This window comes from Schistocerca nitens, chromosome 2 (genome assembly GCF_023898315.1).
Source record: "Schistocerca nitens isolate TAMUIC-IGC-003100 chromosome 2, iqSchNite1.1, whole genome shotgun sequence".
NCBI lineage: Eukaryota > Metazoa > Arthropoda > Insecta > Orthoptera > Acrididae > Schistocerca > Schistocerca nitens.
Window position 1 is genome coordinate 483,410,085 of NC_064615.1, and position 18,104 is coordinate 483,428,188.

Sequence of the window (18,104 nt, forward strand, 5' to 3'; positions counted from 1 at the left end):
CTAGGGTTGTCTGTATCTTTCCGAGATACCTCTTGAAAGTGTTGGACTGACTTGCATCGAAATGCGCAGGATCGACGTCGCAGTCTATGCTTCGCCTGTGGGCTGTGACATACTTGGCAGTAATTAGAGTGCAGAGTTAGATCGCTGTGAGGAGTGGTAGCTTCGGTGTGTAACTGTGAGTACTTTGTATATGTTTGACACTTACAAATGCTACCCTTCTCATGCGTTAACGTGAGTGGTAAAGTGCAATAGTGAGCGAAACTTTTAAACGGAAATATCTATTACACAACTCCTGCAATCTGTGAAGTAAAAATGAGTGAAAATTTTGGCGGGATATTATTATCAAGTAAAGCTGATCCGTCTGTAGTCACTGACATTCCAGTAACCGATCCGGGTACTAATATACATGTGGAAGGATCAGAGTCGTTCGGAGGACAAAGGACAAAACTGGACGCAAAATCATCAGGTGCGCTGAAAAAGTCTAGTCGCTACCGTAGTCGTTCCTTGTCAGCGTCTTCGACGGACTCTTACAGTTCTGCTTCTTATACAGGTAGCAGTTCAGAAGATGATCCTGTTTCTCCAAGAGAAAAGGTGCAGAAGAATTCGTCAGGGGCTACAGATTTTTGTGTGAGAAATATTAAACAGCATGCTTTTGGTAGAAGAGAAATAGAAATTGCTGAGCAGGAGATGCCAGGTATTATGGCACTGCGCAAACGGGCTAGTGACGATAAACCCTTGAAGTCGGCAAAAATTGTTGGTTGTACCCATATTAACGCACAAACTGCCGTTCTAATTGAAACGCTAGCAGAGCTAGGCGCCCAAGTTCGATGGGCAGCATGCAATATTTATTCAACTCAAAATGAAGTTGCTGCTGCATTAGCAGAAGCAGGTTTCCCAATTTTCGCTTGGCGCGGGGAATCCGAAGAAGATTTTTGGTGGTGCATAGACAAATGCGTTAATGCTGAGAATTGGCAACCAAATATGATCCTTGATGATGGAGGAGATGCCACCCACTTAATGTTAAAGAAATATCCTTCCCTCTTCAAAAGCATAAAAGGTATAGTGGAAGAAAGTGTCACAGGAGTGCACCGCCTGTATCAGCTGTCAAAAGCAGGAAAGTTATCAGTGCCTGCGATGAATGTTAACGACTCCGTGACAAAAACGAAGTTTGACAATTTATATAGTTGTAGAGAATCTATTATTGACAGTCTGAAACGATCAACAGATATTATGTTCGGAGGAAAACAGGTTGTCTTATGTGGTTATGGTGAGGTTGGTAAAGGTTGTAGTCAAGCTCTAAAGGGCTTAGGATGCATTGTTTATATAACAGAAATTGATCCTATTTGTGCTTTGCAAGCTTGCATGGATGGGTTTCGCGTAGTCAAATTAAACGAGGTTATACGCACTGTCGATATAGTGATAACTGCCACAGGCAATAAAAATGTTGTAACGCGCGAGTATATGGACAAAATGAAAAACGGTTGCATTGTGTGTAACATGGGACATTCAAACACGGAAATTGATGTGAATAGTCTCCGTACTCCTGATCTCACTTGGGAGAAGGTTAGTTCCCAAGTAGACCATGTTATATGGCCAGATGGAAAAAGGATTGTTCTCCTTGCAGAAGGTCGCCTTGTCAATCTCAGCTGCTCAAGTCTTCCGTCTTTTGTTGTGTCTATCACCTCAGCAACGCAAGCTCTTGCACTTATTGAGTTGTTTAATGCACCTCATGGTCGTTATAAGTCTGATGTGTACCTCTTGCCAAAGAAGATGGATGAGTATGTAGCAAGTTTACATCTCCCAACATTTGATGCTCATCTAACAGAACTTTCTGATGAACAGGCCAAATACATGGGCCTTAACAAGGCAGGGCCGTTCAAGCCGAACTATTATCGCTACTGAGTTAAAGATATTTAGAAAAGATTTTCCTGTTTTTCACCACAGGTCACATGTTATTCATGGTCCATTCTCATGTATGTCACACTTGGAGCAAAATTTCTTCAGCCTCACAATGTTTACATTGTCATTACACATACCATATTTCCAAGGTGTTCATGGAACTTTTTTTTATATTTCATGTGTTAACTGGTACTTTGTTAGAAAGATCTATGTGGATGTATTTTCGTTGAGACTGAAGAAATTTTCAAGCTGACCTTCTTTCTACCATGAATGTTCTCCACCCCTCTCTTTTTCTCTTGCTTTCTTTTTTCACATCAGGAATGATATAATGTTTGCAAATGTTGGCTGCTACTGAAGTAATTATTTTAATGTTTTGACTCTGTTTAATAGACATCAGTATTATGTTAAGCATTCATTATTAGACTGAGGATAAAAACTAAAATATCTGGTAGCAAGTGAAATGAAATTGCCTCCAACTTTGTTACATACTTGACTGTAAGTTATATTGTTATTGATTCTCACCGTATGTACCTGGACTCAACCATAGTCCATCATTCATCATTGCAAATTTAGGGATTACAGTAACCAAAGCAATTTAGTCGTTGATTTTTGATACTAGCTGGAAGTTTCATCAGCTAAGCTGCTTGAAACCAAATTGAGCGAAGAAATTGGCTAGGAGTTACGTAGTAGCTCCCTTTGCATTTTTCATTGTTTAAATATACACATACATACATAAAATGCATTGAAATATTCACTGGACATGTCTTATTAGATAATAGGCCTACAGCTATTTTGAATTTATTTTGCAGTTTGATTCTGCAATAAAAGATGTGTTAAGTATAGCAGGAATGTATAAATCGGGTGATTCTACAGGTCAATCTGTTACCAAAACTTTCATATCACATTTTTATTGCCTTATCAACGTGTAACCTACCTAGACATTGGGCTACACAACAGATTGATGTCAATTCAACAAATATTTAATGGGAGCCACTATCACACTCCTTGCCAAGCAGTTGTGTTAAATTATGTTAAGGGTCTCATAAGTATTGCATTTGAATCCTCAAAATAATGGAACCATGTAATTTTACTTTTATATGGCTAAATTTGTAGAAACTCTGTAGTTAGACAGGCATGGTCGAGAGGAGGGGTGGGAGCTTCATTATTTGATACTGTGGATTGACAAATAATTTTCATTTTTACACTGTATATTTTGAAATACAAGTGAAAGTGTAATTATGCAGAGGGAGAATGTTTATGAAATAAAGGCATGCTCGGGTAGTCAGTGAAGGTAGAACCATACAGTTGTTTGGTGTACATTGATTAGGGTTGACAAAAGTCACTCCAGTTAGTGTTCATTTAATCACTGCTGAAGTAAGAGCTTAGAATACTCTAGTAGCTGAGTCTAGTGGCAGAATCATTTGCTGTGAGAGTAGCATCCTAAACAAGGATAGTTGTGAAGGTGTCACAGTCAGAAATTGGTGAAAGATTTTCTTTCTCTGTGTTCTTAGTTGTGCTGCCATTAGTGAAGAAAGATGAAACTGGAAGTTATCCTCTTAGATATTGTATGAATGGAAAGTGTCCAGAGAGATTGTATTGCTGTGTAATGATCATCCCTCTTTGCATGCTTTGTTGCAGGGAGCAGTCCTGTAGGATTTAGTAATTTTTGTACAAAAGTCATACACTAGTATTAAATTTTAGTCCACATTCATAAAAAAAGACTATTTTAATATCATTTATGGTAGGCAATAATTGAAATATTTTTTTCCCCCTACAGTTAAATTATGTGCTCTTGTTGAAGATTACAGATAATAGCAGTCTCATATGTACTTCTATGGTGTATGTTTGGAAATGCCACATGAAATGTTTGTGTGTGTGAATTTCTGTATATTTTCTCTCTTTGTTAAAATTGTACTGCTTTTACAATGCACTGCCCATTCATATGCAGCAATGCATGTGCATGAAATGTCATTGAGATTGTGTATCAAGGGATATCTGTTAGACAGCAATAATCCTGTGTTTTTGAGATATTCATGATGTGTGTTTTGTTGGCATGCAGTTTTTACAAGTGGTATTTAATGTCATTTTGAAACTGATGTTTTTGTAGTAATGTATTTTGGTTAAGATACTGAATTGCAAATTGTAGACAACTTTTATTGTACTGTGTAGCTTTCTTGAGATTTCCTTTTCCTTTTTGTTTTATTTGCCCACTTCTGATTGTATTGTTTCAGTAGCTTGCATATTGTAAATGTTGCCATAAAAGTCATTTTTCTCCGTGTAACTCACATAGACAGTACTGAGCTTGTGGTCTAACCAATTGTTAGACACAGACATTTGTGTGTTCTGTATTTAAAGTGCAAAAAAGTCTTTCCAAAGTTGAATCTGTTGACATTGTGTTGAATGAAAGGAAAATGTGTAAAAAATGATAGTGTATGAATATGTAAAGTGTAATGTAAAAAAGTACAGTTGTTGAACAACCTCATTATTCACAGAGATATGACATGGCCTTAATAATTCAAGTTTTAAGAAAAGTATTAAAATCATATTTACATGTCAAGGAAAAATGTTACATTGACTGTAACTTATTTATTGTCTCAGTAAAGTAATTATTTACTGCATATTGTTGAAGTTGTACTCTATTTTGTGTATCCAGTGACCTCAGTTATGTTATATTGCTAACTTCAGGGTACTAGAAGACTGGCTGTCAAGACTTTTTAAGCTTTTGTAACAATAAAAGTTTGATAAATTCTGTATCCTGTCTGCAACAGGTAAGTTTTTGGTATATTTGTGACCAGTGGATTCACTTTAAATTCATTGTTAGTGTGTAATGTGAGCAGTTGTGTGGAGCAGTTTGTATGGCAAAAGCTACTGTGCTTAAATATAGTTCAGTTGGGGAAGGAAATGGCGATACTATAACAGCATGAAATGAAATGTCTGTGGCCTCGTGTACAGTTTTCTCAGTTTTTATACTGCAGAGGGGCAAGAGTTTTGTCATTGAAATATAAAAGCCCAATGTCACCACCATAATGATCTAAGCCTGTCCATCTCATTTGTTCTCCTACCCCATCCCTCCCCATATATGCTACCTTTTTGATTTCCTGTTTCTTCATATTGTCCTACTGTTTTCAGTGTATTTGGTTTGATCATCTTGGACTTGTGTAGTGAGTTGGTGTATTGAATATTGTAGCTACCCTGCAATCTTATTTCCTCAGTGCTCTTGCAGCCAAGGAATGAATAACAGTCAATGTCACAGGAGCTTACTTTTAGTTGCCTTTATGCATTTTGAGAAAACCTTTATTTTTGGTATGTGTAATAGTTCTACAGTTGCTTTTTGTAATTTTTGCAATGATCTATTGTACATTTCATCATACACTACCTGTATAGTTTTATGAGTATAAATATGTTATAGCCTAATTTGATTTAGAGACTGAGAATTTATATTATGTGAAAACTAAAATCTAAACTCCACAACTTGTAATTTGTTTTTCATCCACTTGATCTTAAATTATAAAAGTCTGTTTCGTTGATTGTCTTGTTGGCCTTTTTTTTGTAATGGATTAACTTATGCACTGTTATTTTGATATCATCTGATTTCATGAAAATAGGTTACGCATTTTTAACCTTACATTAGCAGTTTTATTTGTCCATATTCTGTCATCCACACAGTGAAATATCGTCATGTGTTGTAAAAGGCTGTCTAGCCTCCAGTAAGCAAAACTGATCACAGTTCGTAATAAACAGAGCAAAAAACCTTCTGTATATATTCAGCAACTGCAAAGTGGTGACAAGACATATTATTTTTGTAGTTTCCTTATATGATTTACTGTGGCAGAGTGCATGTTATTGCAATGTCTGCTTGTTCTAAGAGACAAAAAGCAAAACTGTTATCTAATCTGCACTGAACTTGCCAGCCCTTCTTTGCTGTAGTATGAAAGATGGTTTAGTTCCAGGATTATCAGAACAGCCTGAAAATTTTTGCCAAGTGCTACTGAACTAAGTTTTTTTTTTTTTTTTTTTTTTTTTTTTTTTTTTTTTTTTTTTCAGTCAAGGATGTTTATTTTTATGGGGTCAATCCTTACCTTTTTAAAGATGACGAATGTTACTTATTGCTGTGTTCACAAATTCTTAGTCATGGGTTTCCAAAATGAAAACGTGCTAATCTGAACACTTGCTCTTTGTTGTAAACTGTTGGATTTTACACCAGAAGACATAAGACTTAGTCAGCATTTTCCTTCTCTTAATATGATGAGCTACTGCTTAATAGATCTACATCAATATCTAAATACTCTTCAAGCCACATATGTTGCCTAATGGAGAGCACATTGTACCACTGCTAGTCATTTCCCTTTGCTCCACTTACAAATAGAGTGAGGGAAAAATTGTCTGTATGCCTCTGTTGAAGTTCTAATTTTGTGTTGGCAGCAGTAGAATAGTTCTGCACTCAACTTAAGACAACGGTTCTCTAAATTTTCTGAGTAGTGTTCCATAAAAAGAATGTTGCTTTCCATTCAGGAATTCCCATTTGAGTTCCTGGCGCATCTTGTAATACTTGCATATTGATTGAATCTACTGGTAACAAATCCAGCAACCCACCTGAATTGAATTGCTTCAATGTCTTCCTTTAATCCAACATGGTGGGGATCCCAAACACTCAAGTAGTACTCAAGAATGGGTCGCACTAGTGTTCTACGTGCAGTCTCCTTTACACATGAACTACACTTTCCTAAAATTCTCAGAATAAACCAAAGTCAAACAACTGCCTTCTTGACTACAGTCCTTACACACTCGTTCCATTTTATATTGCTTTCCAACGTTAAGTTATGCCTACACATTTTATGTGACTGTGTCAAGTAGCACACTACTAATGCTGTATTTGAAAATTACAGGATTGTTTTTCCTACTCATCTGCATTTATTTAAATTTTCTGTATTGAGAGCTAGCTGCCATTCATCACACAAACTACAAATTTTATCCAAGTCATCTTGCTTCCTTCTACAGTCACTCGTTGATGACACATTCCCATACACTACAAAATCATCACCAAACCGCCACAGATGCTGGGTCGACAGAAGCGTCCGATCCCACGCGTCGCCTTTGACCCGTGACGTAAGGGTGTTGTCGTGTGTGATGTCATGATGGCGCGGAGTTTGGTTTGAGTGTGGCTGTCTCCAGTTCTGTTTTATCTTATTTTATTTACTTTTCTGATCTGTTCGTTCTATCTCGTGAGATTTTTTTTTTTTTTTTTTTTAATTTAAAAACACTTATTACTTATTTTAATTATGTTTCCTCCAATTTCTGTTTTAGTTTATTATATTTATCTTTCTGATCTGTTCGTTCTATCCCGTGAGATTTTTTTAAAAAAGACAAAAAACACTAATCAGCTGCTGAAGCATCTTTATCTTCTATGGGTTGCAGGGGTTACGACCCTTGGGGAGGTGGGTGGGTATTCATGCATGGCTGTCTTCACTTACACGTTGTAGCTACGCAAGGCGTCTAAATTTGTTTATATTTAGTTTGCCCCCCACCCAAAACACCCCATTTCCCGCGCTTGTCCCGTTAGTGTCATTAGGCTTCTTGTGGAAAGTGTGTGTGTTTGCTTTTGTTTCCGCCATATTTGTGACGTCATGGGTCAAAGCAGACGGGCGGGATCGGACGCTTCCGTATTTCCCAGATGCTGTTATCCTGCCTGTCAGATCATTTATGTATGTAGAGAATAACAGCATTCTTACCACATTTCCCTGGCTCACTCACGACAGTAGTACCCTTGTCCCTGATGAACACTCGCCATCGGAGAGGCTCTATGTGACAATTTAAGGTTTGTAATGTTGTCTAACCATTGTACCCTTTGCTTGAAAATAATTTTTCTCTTATTAATTTCAGTATGAATGCTGATAGGTTTACCAAGTTGGCCCCATAAGAGTAAACTGAAGATTTCCTATGGATGTAGTCTTTATAGCCTCACCACAAAGATACCAATTTAGGTATTACCCCTATGTGATGTGACTTACCAAACGAAAGTGCTGGCACGTCGATAGACACACAAACATGCACACAAAATTCAAGCTTTCGCAACAAACTGTTGCCTCATCAGGAAAGAGGGAAGGAGAGGGAAAGACGAAAGGATGTGGGTTTTAAGGGAGAGGGTAAGGAGTCATTCCAATCCTGGGAGCGGAAAGACTTACCTTAGGGGGGGAAAAAAGGACGGGTATGCGCACGCGCATATATCCATCCACACACATAAAATGTAAAGGCGATGAGCATTAAATAATCTGATCATTTTGTAGTTCTGTAGGTGAATAATGTAATGCTAATATTCATCGCAAATTTATTTCACGTTCATTTACTACCGGTATGCCTCAAATTCCTTCAAAGTGAACTTCTTCAGGTGACAAAAAAATATCCCCAAGTCTTCATAACTAATTCTAACAAAGTGGCAGAAATGTGTCAGTGTCATGAATCAAAAAGTTCTATACTCTGATCACAATTACTTTGCGACTGACAGATTGCAGCGGTACAGGAGGAGAGGGGGGGGGGGGGATGGGCAGTCCAACCTTGCTTCACAAGGTGCTGCACATATCCTCCAAATGGGCAACACAGGCTGAGGCACATCCTGATGCATGACAAGCACAGTGAATCACTTCGATGACAGCAACTGTATTGAGTGTATTCGTCAGGAGTGAGAATGTCTTTTAGTGTTGTGTGGCAACAAGACCCTTTTGAGTCGTGAAACTAATATGTTATGCCATTTTTTTGGAATTGGTTATAATGACTGTTAGTGAATTTTCAATATTACCTGAGATATTCATGAAGAACAAAATTGGCTGTGGTGAAATAATTGAACTTGCAATAAGCTATGGTGGTTTTTATTAGCACTAAATAATAATGGAAGATTACAGGTATGGAACATGTGTATGCTATCTCTGCAAAATTAAATTGTTTGCGGAATAATAATAACTGAATCACAATGAGAAATATTATCTGGAATGTTCTGTTGGTCCTTTGTGTTTTAGCGAGTTACTAAAACAAGTAGTGAAAGGTTCACAAACCGTAGCATACTAGAAGTGACTGATAAAATAATAATCCCCTGGAAGGCAGTAATTTAATTCAGATACTATAAATTTTCCTTTTTCAAATGTGCTATGTTCTAATAAGTTACCACATACATTTAAGAAATTACTCAATGAAGTCTACATACCATGCTTCTGATAAGACATGGTTCGTGCTTTGTAAGGAATACAAATGGTGTGGATGTCCACTATTGGACTGAATAGTGGACACAACAGTAATTAAATTGTCACTTCAGTAAATAAGTGAGTTATCAAGTTCAGACTACTGTTTAAGATTTTTGTGGAGATAATTTATAATTTTATTTATTTTGCCAAAAAAAAAAGGAAGATAAGGACTTAACATGGAGTTGTAGTAAAGGTTGTTACAGATAGAGCAAAAGCTCGGGTTGAGGAATGAAATTGGTTGTTTCCTTTTGTAAGGAACCATCTTAAAATTTGCCTTAAATAATTTAAGAAAACCTAAATCTGGATGGCCAGTCAGAGTTAAACACCTGTTCTTCCAAATGAAAGTCTAGTGTATTCTATCTATGCCACTTCACTTGCTATATTTGGCAAAAACTGTCTAATTTAGAAATAATTTTTCTCTATTGTATTGTGGGACCTAAAAGTACTTTAACCATAATGCTTCAGGTTTGACAAGAGGAAGAACCATGTGGTTTGTATAAAAGGTGCCATGAATTTGAAACACTGTGTCCTCTAAATTGACTTAACTGTTTTTATTTTTATTTTTTATGTTTTCAAAAGTATAAATAATGAAAAAGTATTGCTGAAGTTATGCTTCATGCATGGCAATATTAAAAGTTAGTCTCTGAAAGCTAAGGATGCATTGCTTTCTGCTTATGGAGTGTGAAATATTCAGATTTGATCTCTGGTAAAATAATGCAGCTAATAAACTTGGCTGAAAACAGTAAATTAGGTCCTCTTTGCAGATTCAAAATATCCATACAGTGTTGCCGATTCCAAATTTAGCTTTTCTAAATATGGTTATAATGTTAGGTGACTCATCTGCATCATGGTAAGAACTCCAGAGAAAGTTTCCTGTACTCATCCACTAATTTATCAAACTATATTTTGTTTAATTAAAGGTTAAGATACCTTCTGTTGTTTTTATGCTTCAACAGACTTCAAAGCATTTGAATATCCTAACTCCGTTATGTCGGTTTTAGTACTCTTGTCATCCAGTTGCTAACAAAGTTTTAAATAACATAGTTGTGTGTTTACTAGACTCTAAGGATTGGGTATTCAAAATAATAGTGCATAATTAAAAAGAATGGCTTGCTACCCTACAATGTTAGAATTCGGAGGGTAAAACGTGCTTGAGAAATTACTTAGACTTGAGTAGCACGTACTTGATCAGTAAATGTAATCATTAAAAATTTCATTTTTGATACAGCATTTAGGGAATTATATCATCTTCTGCATTTTTTCTTGTGCTGAAATAGTGACATGGTAGCAGTGCAGGAGTCACTGTAAATTCAAAGGTCAGTGTTCAGAACTTTGAATCGGTGAAAAAATAAAATGGTGTCTGTCTGCATCCCATTTTAAATTGTTGCATCTCCTCTTCCTATGTAACTATATTCTCAGGTTGGAGGAATGCAACAGCATAGCACTTGTAATAAGGTTATGGCCAGGAAAACACTGCACAAATTTTGGGTGTAGGGCATTTTTACTTTAAGCTGAAGTTTCACTCCTTTGTATGACATTGGTTTGTCACATCAGCTGTCTAAAATAATGTTTGGTTTCCCTTCCATTTGAGTATACATTTTTAAATTTTTTTAAAAAACTATACGATTGTGATCAGTAACATTTTCCCGCATTTCATTATCTGGTAGCACACGGAAGTCGTCTACTTTACATAACGATACACTGGCAGAGCCCGTCACATAATTTTGGTGCAATGAGAGTTGGAGGAAATTAGTCAGGAACAAACATACATTTAAGATATGGACTTCAGGCAGCTACAGTAATGCAGGTCAGATGTGAATTAAAACATTCATTTAAACATTTGATTTTCATGAGTAGTTTTGAACGCTGCACACAGAAGAAATAAGAGATTAAATTGATGCAAAGTGAGTAATTAAAAAATTTTAATTAAAATATTGAAAACCCGGTTCAAATATTTTTGAACTACCTTCCCAAAATGACATGACATGACATGTAGTCCTTCTGAGGATATCATGAATATAGTTTGAGGATGGTCAGGAAAAAATTAGATTCAGATGATAAAAGTAGAATGTGCAAAAGCAGGATTGGGATTTAACACCACATCAGTGATCAGGGATGGAACTGAAGTTGAATGGACAAGGTTGTAAGTCTGGATGGAGATTTGTTAAACCAAAGTTCTCCCAAATGGATATCTAGTGTCCTAAACAGCACTACACCTTGTCTCATGATTGGCTAAGGCAAGTAGTAAATGATTGCTAAAGTGTACAAATTTTAAACTGATACCTTGAGGATGGAAGGATAATCATTACATTCAAGAGAAGACCAAATATCAGTCAAAGGGGCCATATGGCAACATGAGTCATTAATGTTCCTAGAAACGGGGAATTAATCGGATGCATGAAGCTGTCTATAGAAGCTACTGTACAAAGAACTACTGTAGCAACTGCACCAGAAAGTGCCTCATGTGGGAGAGCTGGTGGACACATGAAAATAGTTTGCGATTTGTTATTGTCACTGTCTGAAATTAAAGGCACTTCTCCAACACGGGGAAGCTGCTTCGGGTGTCAACAAAAGATGCTAGTGAAAGTTGTGAAGGCAACAAGGAAGCCAGTAACATCCTCCTTCTAGAGGGTTTTCAGTGCAGTCACACTTCTTTCAAAAGATCTATGATGGCCTAACTTTAGAATTACAAGCTATACACAGATATATGAAAGGGGCTGTTTTTATAGTTTCAGAAAGGCAAAGTCCATTGGACAGAGAGCAGGAGCAATCACAAGAGAACCAGCAGGTAGCAAATGGTGCCACTGTCACTACAGAAGGGAGATCAGATTTTTCCTGACATCAATAATTAGTCAGTGATTTAGCTCTTCGTTTTGTCTTAATTTTGCCATTTGGAACAAGTGTAACAACACTTTGCTCCAAATTCTGTGCTAGAATCTACAAATATTAGTATCAGTAGGAACAAATAGCAAGAGCAGCTCTAGTCTCCAGTGCTGTAAAGGGTAGATTCTGGTAAACCTCATGAACAACAGATTTCTAGAGCTGTTACCAGGAACAAACTACTTCTGTAATCCAATCACAGACAGAGATTTGGAAACTTCATGAAAGCCAGAAGCTGCCCACTAGGCTATTCAAGGAACTAGAGGAGTAGACCTACACGAGGGCTCTACTACTGATGCTGAGTGAGGAATGTACTTAGTCAGACCACTAATATCACCAAGTGCGTAGGTAGTTTTACAATACCACCTCTCCCACTGCTAGACTGTAAATTGTAACAAACAATAATTTACCCAGTGCCAACCCAATAATGTAGTAGATGAGGGAGGTTTACGCTCTTGCACACTGTTGACACTTCTCAGTAAGTTACAGAACATAGCAGTGACCAATCCTGAATACAAATCGCAACACGGTTCAGGAGCAGCAACAGACAATGCAGCCCTGTTACGTAATTGCCTATGGCATGAAACAACACTCTTGGGTACTTGAGATTGAAGTTGAAATTTTGCCCCCAGAATACCGTACATGGATTTATCACAATTGGTGGAGTGACATTGTTGCATTTGTACACAGAAGCTTCTTCAGTGAACAGTATGAATGTAATTAAGATGTAACAATATCAGAGAAGGAAAGTTGCTACTCACTTTATAGCGGAGATGCTGAGTCGCAAAGGCACAATAAAAAGATTCACACAATTACAGCTCTCTGAGACTGAAGATGTGTGTGCAAGTTGCATTTGTGTGAGTGTATGTGTGTGTGTGTGTGTGTGTGTGTGTGTGTGTGTATGTGTGTCTACTGCTGACAAAAACCTTAATGGCCGAAAGCTTTAATTGTGTGAATCTTTTTATTGTGCCTATTGCGACTCAGCATCTTCACTATATGGTGAGTAGCAACTTTCCTTCTCTGGTACAGTTACATTCCATCCTGGATTTTCCATTGTAATTAAGATGTAGCAATTATAATTGATTACCTGCATCAAACAGATGGCATCCATTGACAATTAAGGGGATGCAAGCTGTTTTGATGTAATGTTCATAGTACTTTTGTATGTGGAAAACAGATGTATGTTGAAATTCATAATGTTTAGTTTGTTTGGCAGAGTAATGTATTCATTCTGTTGATTTATATGTTTAGAAAAAAAGTCGGCACTGGTTAATAGACTCATACATGCAGAGAAATGCAAGAATTCACATGATATCACGGCAGTCACCCCTGTTGAATGTGATATATAAAAATTACACTTGTCAAACCATACTAGCTTCATTAAGAAACCTATATCTAGACAGTTCAGACACCCCGCTGATTTGCACCATTTCTGAGGATGGCGTTGGCACAGAAACACTTTTCATTGTGAGCATTTATTTTATGTGGTTTAGGTGCTACAGAAAGCTAGGATGTTTGAGTCACATATGTGATAAGTGTGTTTCCATCCTGTTTTGGAAAGTCTTCCACCTATTTCAGAAAAAAAGTGTAATTGTTGCAGTGCTTTGAAAGTATTGATTTATGAAAGTTATTGACATGAAAACAACTATCTTTCCCTCTTCTTGGTTTAGTGTTGACTTATCTTCTCTTGCAGGTTCTGAAATTGAAAGCTTTGGTGTTACTTTCCATTATATGTTTTGATCATCTACAATTTTTGCTGTGTGTGTTCATGGGAGATGCTATAAGCTGACTGGTATTTACTTTTTTCCATCAGATGACAACCTTGATTACCAAACAATAGTGTTTCATATAAAACTGTAAAATAGTATTTTGAAATTTGTAACAATAAGATTTGAGTTCCAGCTATATAAAACTCATTGAAATTATCTCTACCTCTGTGCAGTACTGCTGCTTTTGTGGAGACACTGGTGGATGTTTGTTTTGTTCATTACGTGTACTGAGAGAGTAGTGTCTGTGTAAGGCCAGATTGCTTACATTCACTAACAAACCTTAACACAAGAGGTGTCAAGGTACACTATTTGCATAGTAGTTTAATTCATTTTGGCTACTTATGTAACAGTGGTTGTATTTCTACTACATGTAGTTACTGACGGCATTTACTGAACGCATCACTGAAAAACACTTCATAAATTGTAAATAAATTTAAGCATTATGTAGTAAACATATTTTTCATTTACTGTCAGTTTGGTTTTGCCAATATTCTTGAAAGCATCATTTAGTTACAGGCTAAAGAAAATTCTTTGTAAACTTTCATTTGAAAGATTTGTTTTTATCTTGATTGTAACTTTATATATAGATGTGATAGTCAATTTTTACATCCGTAATTTTCAATTTATTGCAATATTATGGTTACAGAAATGTTAACTACCTTTCTTGTGTACTGTTGATGAAAGCTGTGCAATCACTGTACAGAATGTGTAGCTAGATGCTGCTGTATCCTTCTGTAAGATCTACTTATATATATTACTATCGATCTGAAATAATTTTAACCTTGGGATCGAAGGACTTGACTAGAATTTGGTTAGTCTACTGATAAAAATATATGGTTAAGGCTTTAAATTTTCATAAAGGATGTTGAGGCATACAAGAGTATGAATCTGAATTATCATATTACCATACATCACAGCAAGCACAACTAACATAGACTCTTACATACTATTTTGTAAATAAGATATTCCTGTGTTTGGTTTTCTGAAAGCTCAGTTACTTTAGTGTTTCCGAAATTAATTTGCCGACTGTGAATTCCTTGACATAAGCTGTATTATGTACAGATCTGCTTCTCAATAGTGACATATGAAACTTTGTCCCAGACTGGAAATTGAACCCAGATTTTCTGCTTTTTGTGGGCAGTCGGCTTAACTACCTTTTGGGTCAGCCTGGGGCTGATAGCTGAAGCAGTAAAAGCGACAGCGTGCAAAAAGTGGGAAATCTGGGTTAGAGTGGTTCAGCACAAATTTTGGTATGTCGCTATTGGACAGTTGATCTGTACCTAGTACAGCTGATACCAAGAAATTATCAGCCAACAAATTAATTTCGTAGTATTTTGTACAGCTGTGGATCATTAATAGTGTGTGTTCTTTCAATAATACAAGTGCTTTAGTTATATGTTTCACTACGTATAATTTAGAAGTTGTAAGGGAACAGTTGGTGAAGGGTAGGTACCTCATTACACACACAAGAGAATGCCCTCTAACAATAACTTTAAAAAAACGCCTTTTGCTTCCTTGATCCAGAGTTGTATCTTTAGATACCTAGTCAAAACCAATTGTACAGCTCCAATGTGTGAAGTTCTACAGCTGTAATGTACAAGTGAGATGTGGTTCTTGATATGCAAACCATAAAATGAAAATTAGGTACTAGGTTTCGTGAACATTCATAACATATGCATTTCCTTTCCATTTTACAACTCCTTGCTCTATATGAAGTTGACATTGTTGGAATCTACAGTTGTATGTAAATGTTTAGAATGTTCTGGGAAAAACTCCAAACTTCTTGCAAAAATAAATGGATGAGAAATAATATCTACATCTGCATCCATAGTCTGAAAACCATTGTGAAGTGAATGACTGAGGGTTTCTCCTATTTTTTCAATTACTGTTTTATTTACATAATGCAGCACTAAAATAATGACTGCATAAATATTTACAGGTCCACTCCACTAAGTTTAATCTCTTTACAGCCCCTACGGGAGTGATACATAGGGAGATACAGTATATTTCTAGATTCCCTGCTTAATGCTGGTTCTCGATCTTAATTAATAGGTTTTTGTGAGACAGCTGACAGCTATCTTACACTGCGTGCGAGTTTGTTTTTCAGCATATCCTTGATGCTGTCCAGTGAGTAAAACAAACCTGTCACTTTTGTGGTGCCTTTTGTGTCTTTAGCCTATGGGATCATTCATTTCAAACCTCCACATGCTTTTATATCCAAGTACTTGTATGAGCGGGCTGATTGGAATTATGACACACTAGTATTAGTCGTGGGATACCATGTTTTGCATATCGTAAAGTGCATAATTTCTCAACTTTTAAAGAAAATTGACAATTAGTGTACCACTTCCAACATGTTATAAATATCTGGCTGAATGTTTGCGTAGCTTTTTTAAAGTATAGGCAACTAACCAAAAAGTTAGGCCCCAGTAATGTTGTTTTGAGGTCATTATTATATGATCTTAACAGTAAGGATGTCGACATATTTCACTGGGACATGGCTGTAGTTAGTTTTAAATCTGTCAGTGACACTCCATGCAATATAACATGCTGCAGCCTCCCTATCAACAAACCCTCAATCCGGTCACAAAATTTGTTTGTTAACCCACGTGGTTGTACTTCCTAAGATAATAATTGCTGCGGTGTTGAGTAAAATGTTTTTTGAAAAGCAAGAAATTCTGCATACGCCTGATTGCTTTGAGCCACGGCCTTCCGGACAAGAGAAAACTGTGAGCTGCTTTTTGCATGACTCTTGTTCTGCACACCGGTGCTGGTTGGCACGGGGTGGTAATTATGTTCAACGTAAGTTCAGACCATGTTCTACATCAGATCACAGGGATCTCCAGGATTTCTTCCAAGAGTGGGGAAAAATTATGAAATAGGCAATTTTTATGTATCTAATGTGATGAGTTAGATGACTGAATTTGACAAGAAATACACAGAACTTACGATATCTCAAATAATTGATAGTAATCTAGTGAGTATTAAATTACTGTGTTGTATAATAAAGCTATAAGCATATTCGGTTGTACTGTATATTCGAAGTTCTTTTTAGGATTCCGCCCCACTCGGTAAAAACGAGACACTTATAGGATGGCTTTGTTATCCGTCTGTCTCCGTTCGTCCGACTGTTCAAAACCCTTTTTCTGAGGAAGGGATGGACGTTATCAAGTAAAATATTTGTCGCATACTAATGTCTATGGTGCCTTGGCGATATAATTAAACGTTAGCTTCTACATCAGTGCAATCAACAGTTACGGCCATTTTGTCACATATTTCAATAGTCGCAAACTCACTCATCAAAACCCATACGGTACTTCGCGTTGATTTACAATGATAAAATTTGGCATGAAGTAAGGTTTCACAGTAAAAGTTAAGGAAAATTGTAAATTTGTAATTATATCACGAAAAAATATTTCTTCTGTCATTTGTCATCAGACGTCAAGTTTAATTTAAAAAAAAACCCTAATCTGCGAATGTTAGTTACACATTCAATTTAAAACTCCACATCTACGTGCAGTAATCTCTTCTGGATATGATTCTTATATTATTCTTCTCGAGGATAAATTCGGAAACGCGTCATCATTTCATGCCAGATGTTTGACTTTTACCAGCGCGACCCACTTAGCATGAATGGAGAACTACTGATTATTATAATAATGGTCGCCTATCTCCTATGTGACTTACACAGAGTTATATTGTTGTTGTTGTGGTCTTCAGTCCTGAGACTGGTTTGATGCAGCTCTCCATGCTACTCTATCCTGTGCAAGCTTCTTCATCTCCCAGTACTCCCGCAATAAATTGCGGGAAGTGAAAGCCCTTCCTTGCGCTTGGACCTCTTCCTCCCGAACGCGTCGTCGGGAGGAGGTAATTTTAGCTAGACTCCGGATAGGGCACTGTCTTTTTAGCCATCGACATCTTTTAAGCGGCGATCCTCCCCCACTCTGTCCCCACTGCTCTCAGCTGTGGACGGTCAGACACCTTTTAATTGAATGCCCCTATTTTAATCCGTTACGCTCTCGTCTACAGCTATCGCCTGATCTATCTTAGATTTTAACAGATGACACGCGCTCAGCCGACCGCGTTCTCCAGTTTATTAGTGACAGTGAAATGACGTCAGTCATTTGAAGTTTTATCGGGGGACCATCAAGCCCTCTCTGTAGTGGACTTTTAAGCCTTGTTTCTGCTTTTAGTGTCTCCAATTCTTTGAGTTTCGTTCCCATTTTTGCTGTTTTCCATTTTCGGTTTTTATTATTTCCTCAGTCACGGACCGGGCGCTAATGACCATAGCAGTTTTGCGCCCTAAAACCACAAACAAAAAAAC

At 37.0% G+C, this 18,104-nt stretch overlaps 1 protein-coding gene across 1 annotated transcript; it reads left to right on the forward strand.

Annotated features, from left to right (window-relative positions):
• Nucleotides 1-23: 23 nt before the first annotated feature.
• On the forward strand, nucleotides 24-5,305 carry LOC126236417 (adenosylhomocysteinase-like 1). Its single transcript, XM_049945713.1, has 2 exons — nucleotides 24-466; nucleotides 551-5,305. Exons 1-2 carry the CDS (start codon nucleotides 313-315, stop codon nucleotides 1,900-1,902), a joined length of 1,506 nt encoding a protein of 501 aa, XP_049801670.1. The 5' UTR covers nucleotides 24-312; the 3' UTR covers nucleotides 1,903-5,305.
• Nucleotides 5,306-18,104: the final 12,799 nt, after the last annotated feature.

What these genes read in the sequence shown, in the direction of transcription:
- LOC126236417 (XM_049945713.1), top strand. Translation starts at nt 313, where the DNA reads ATGAGTGAAAATTTTGGCGGGATATTATTATCAAGTAAAGCTGATCCG. An exon ending in ACTGGACGCAAAATCATCAG is followed by an intron (nt 467 to 550) that starts GTGCGCTGAAAA and finishes CTTCTTATACAG; the next exon opens with GTAGCAGTTCAGAAGATGAT.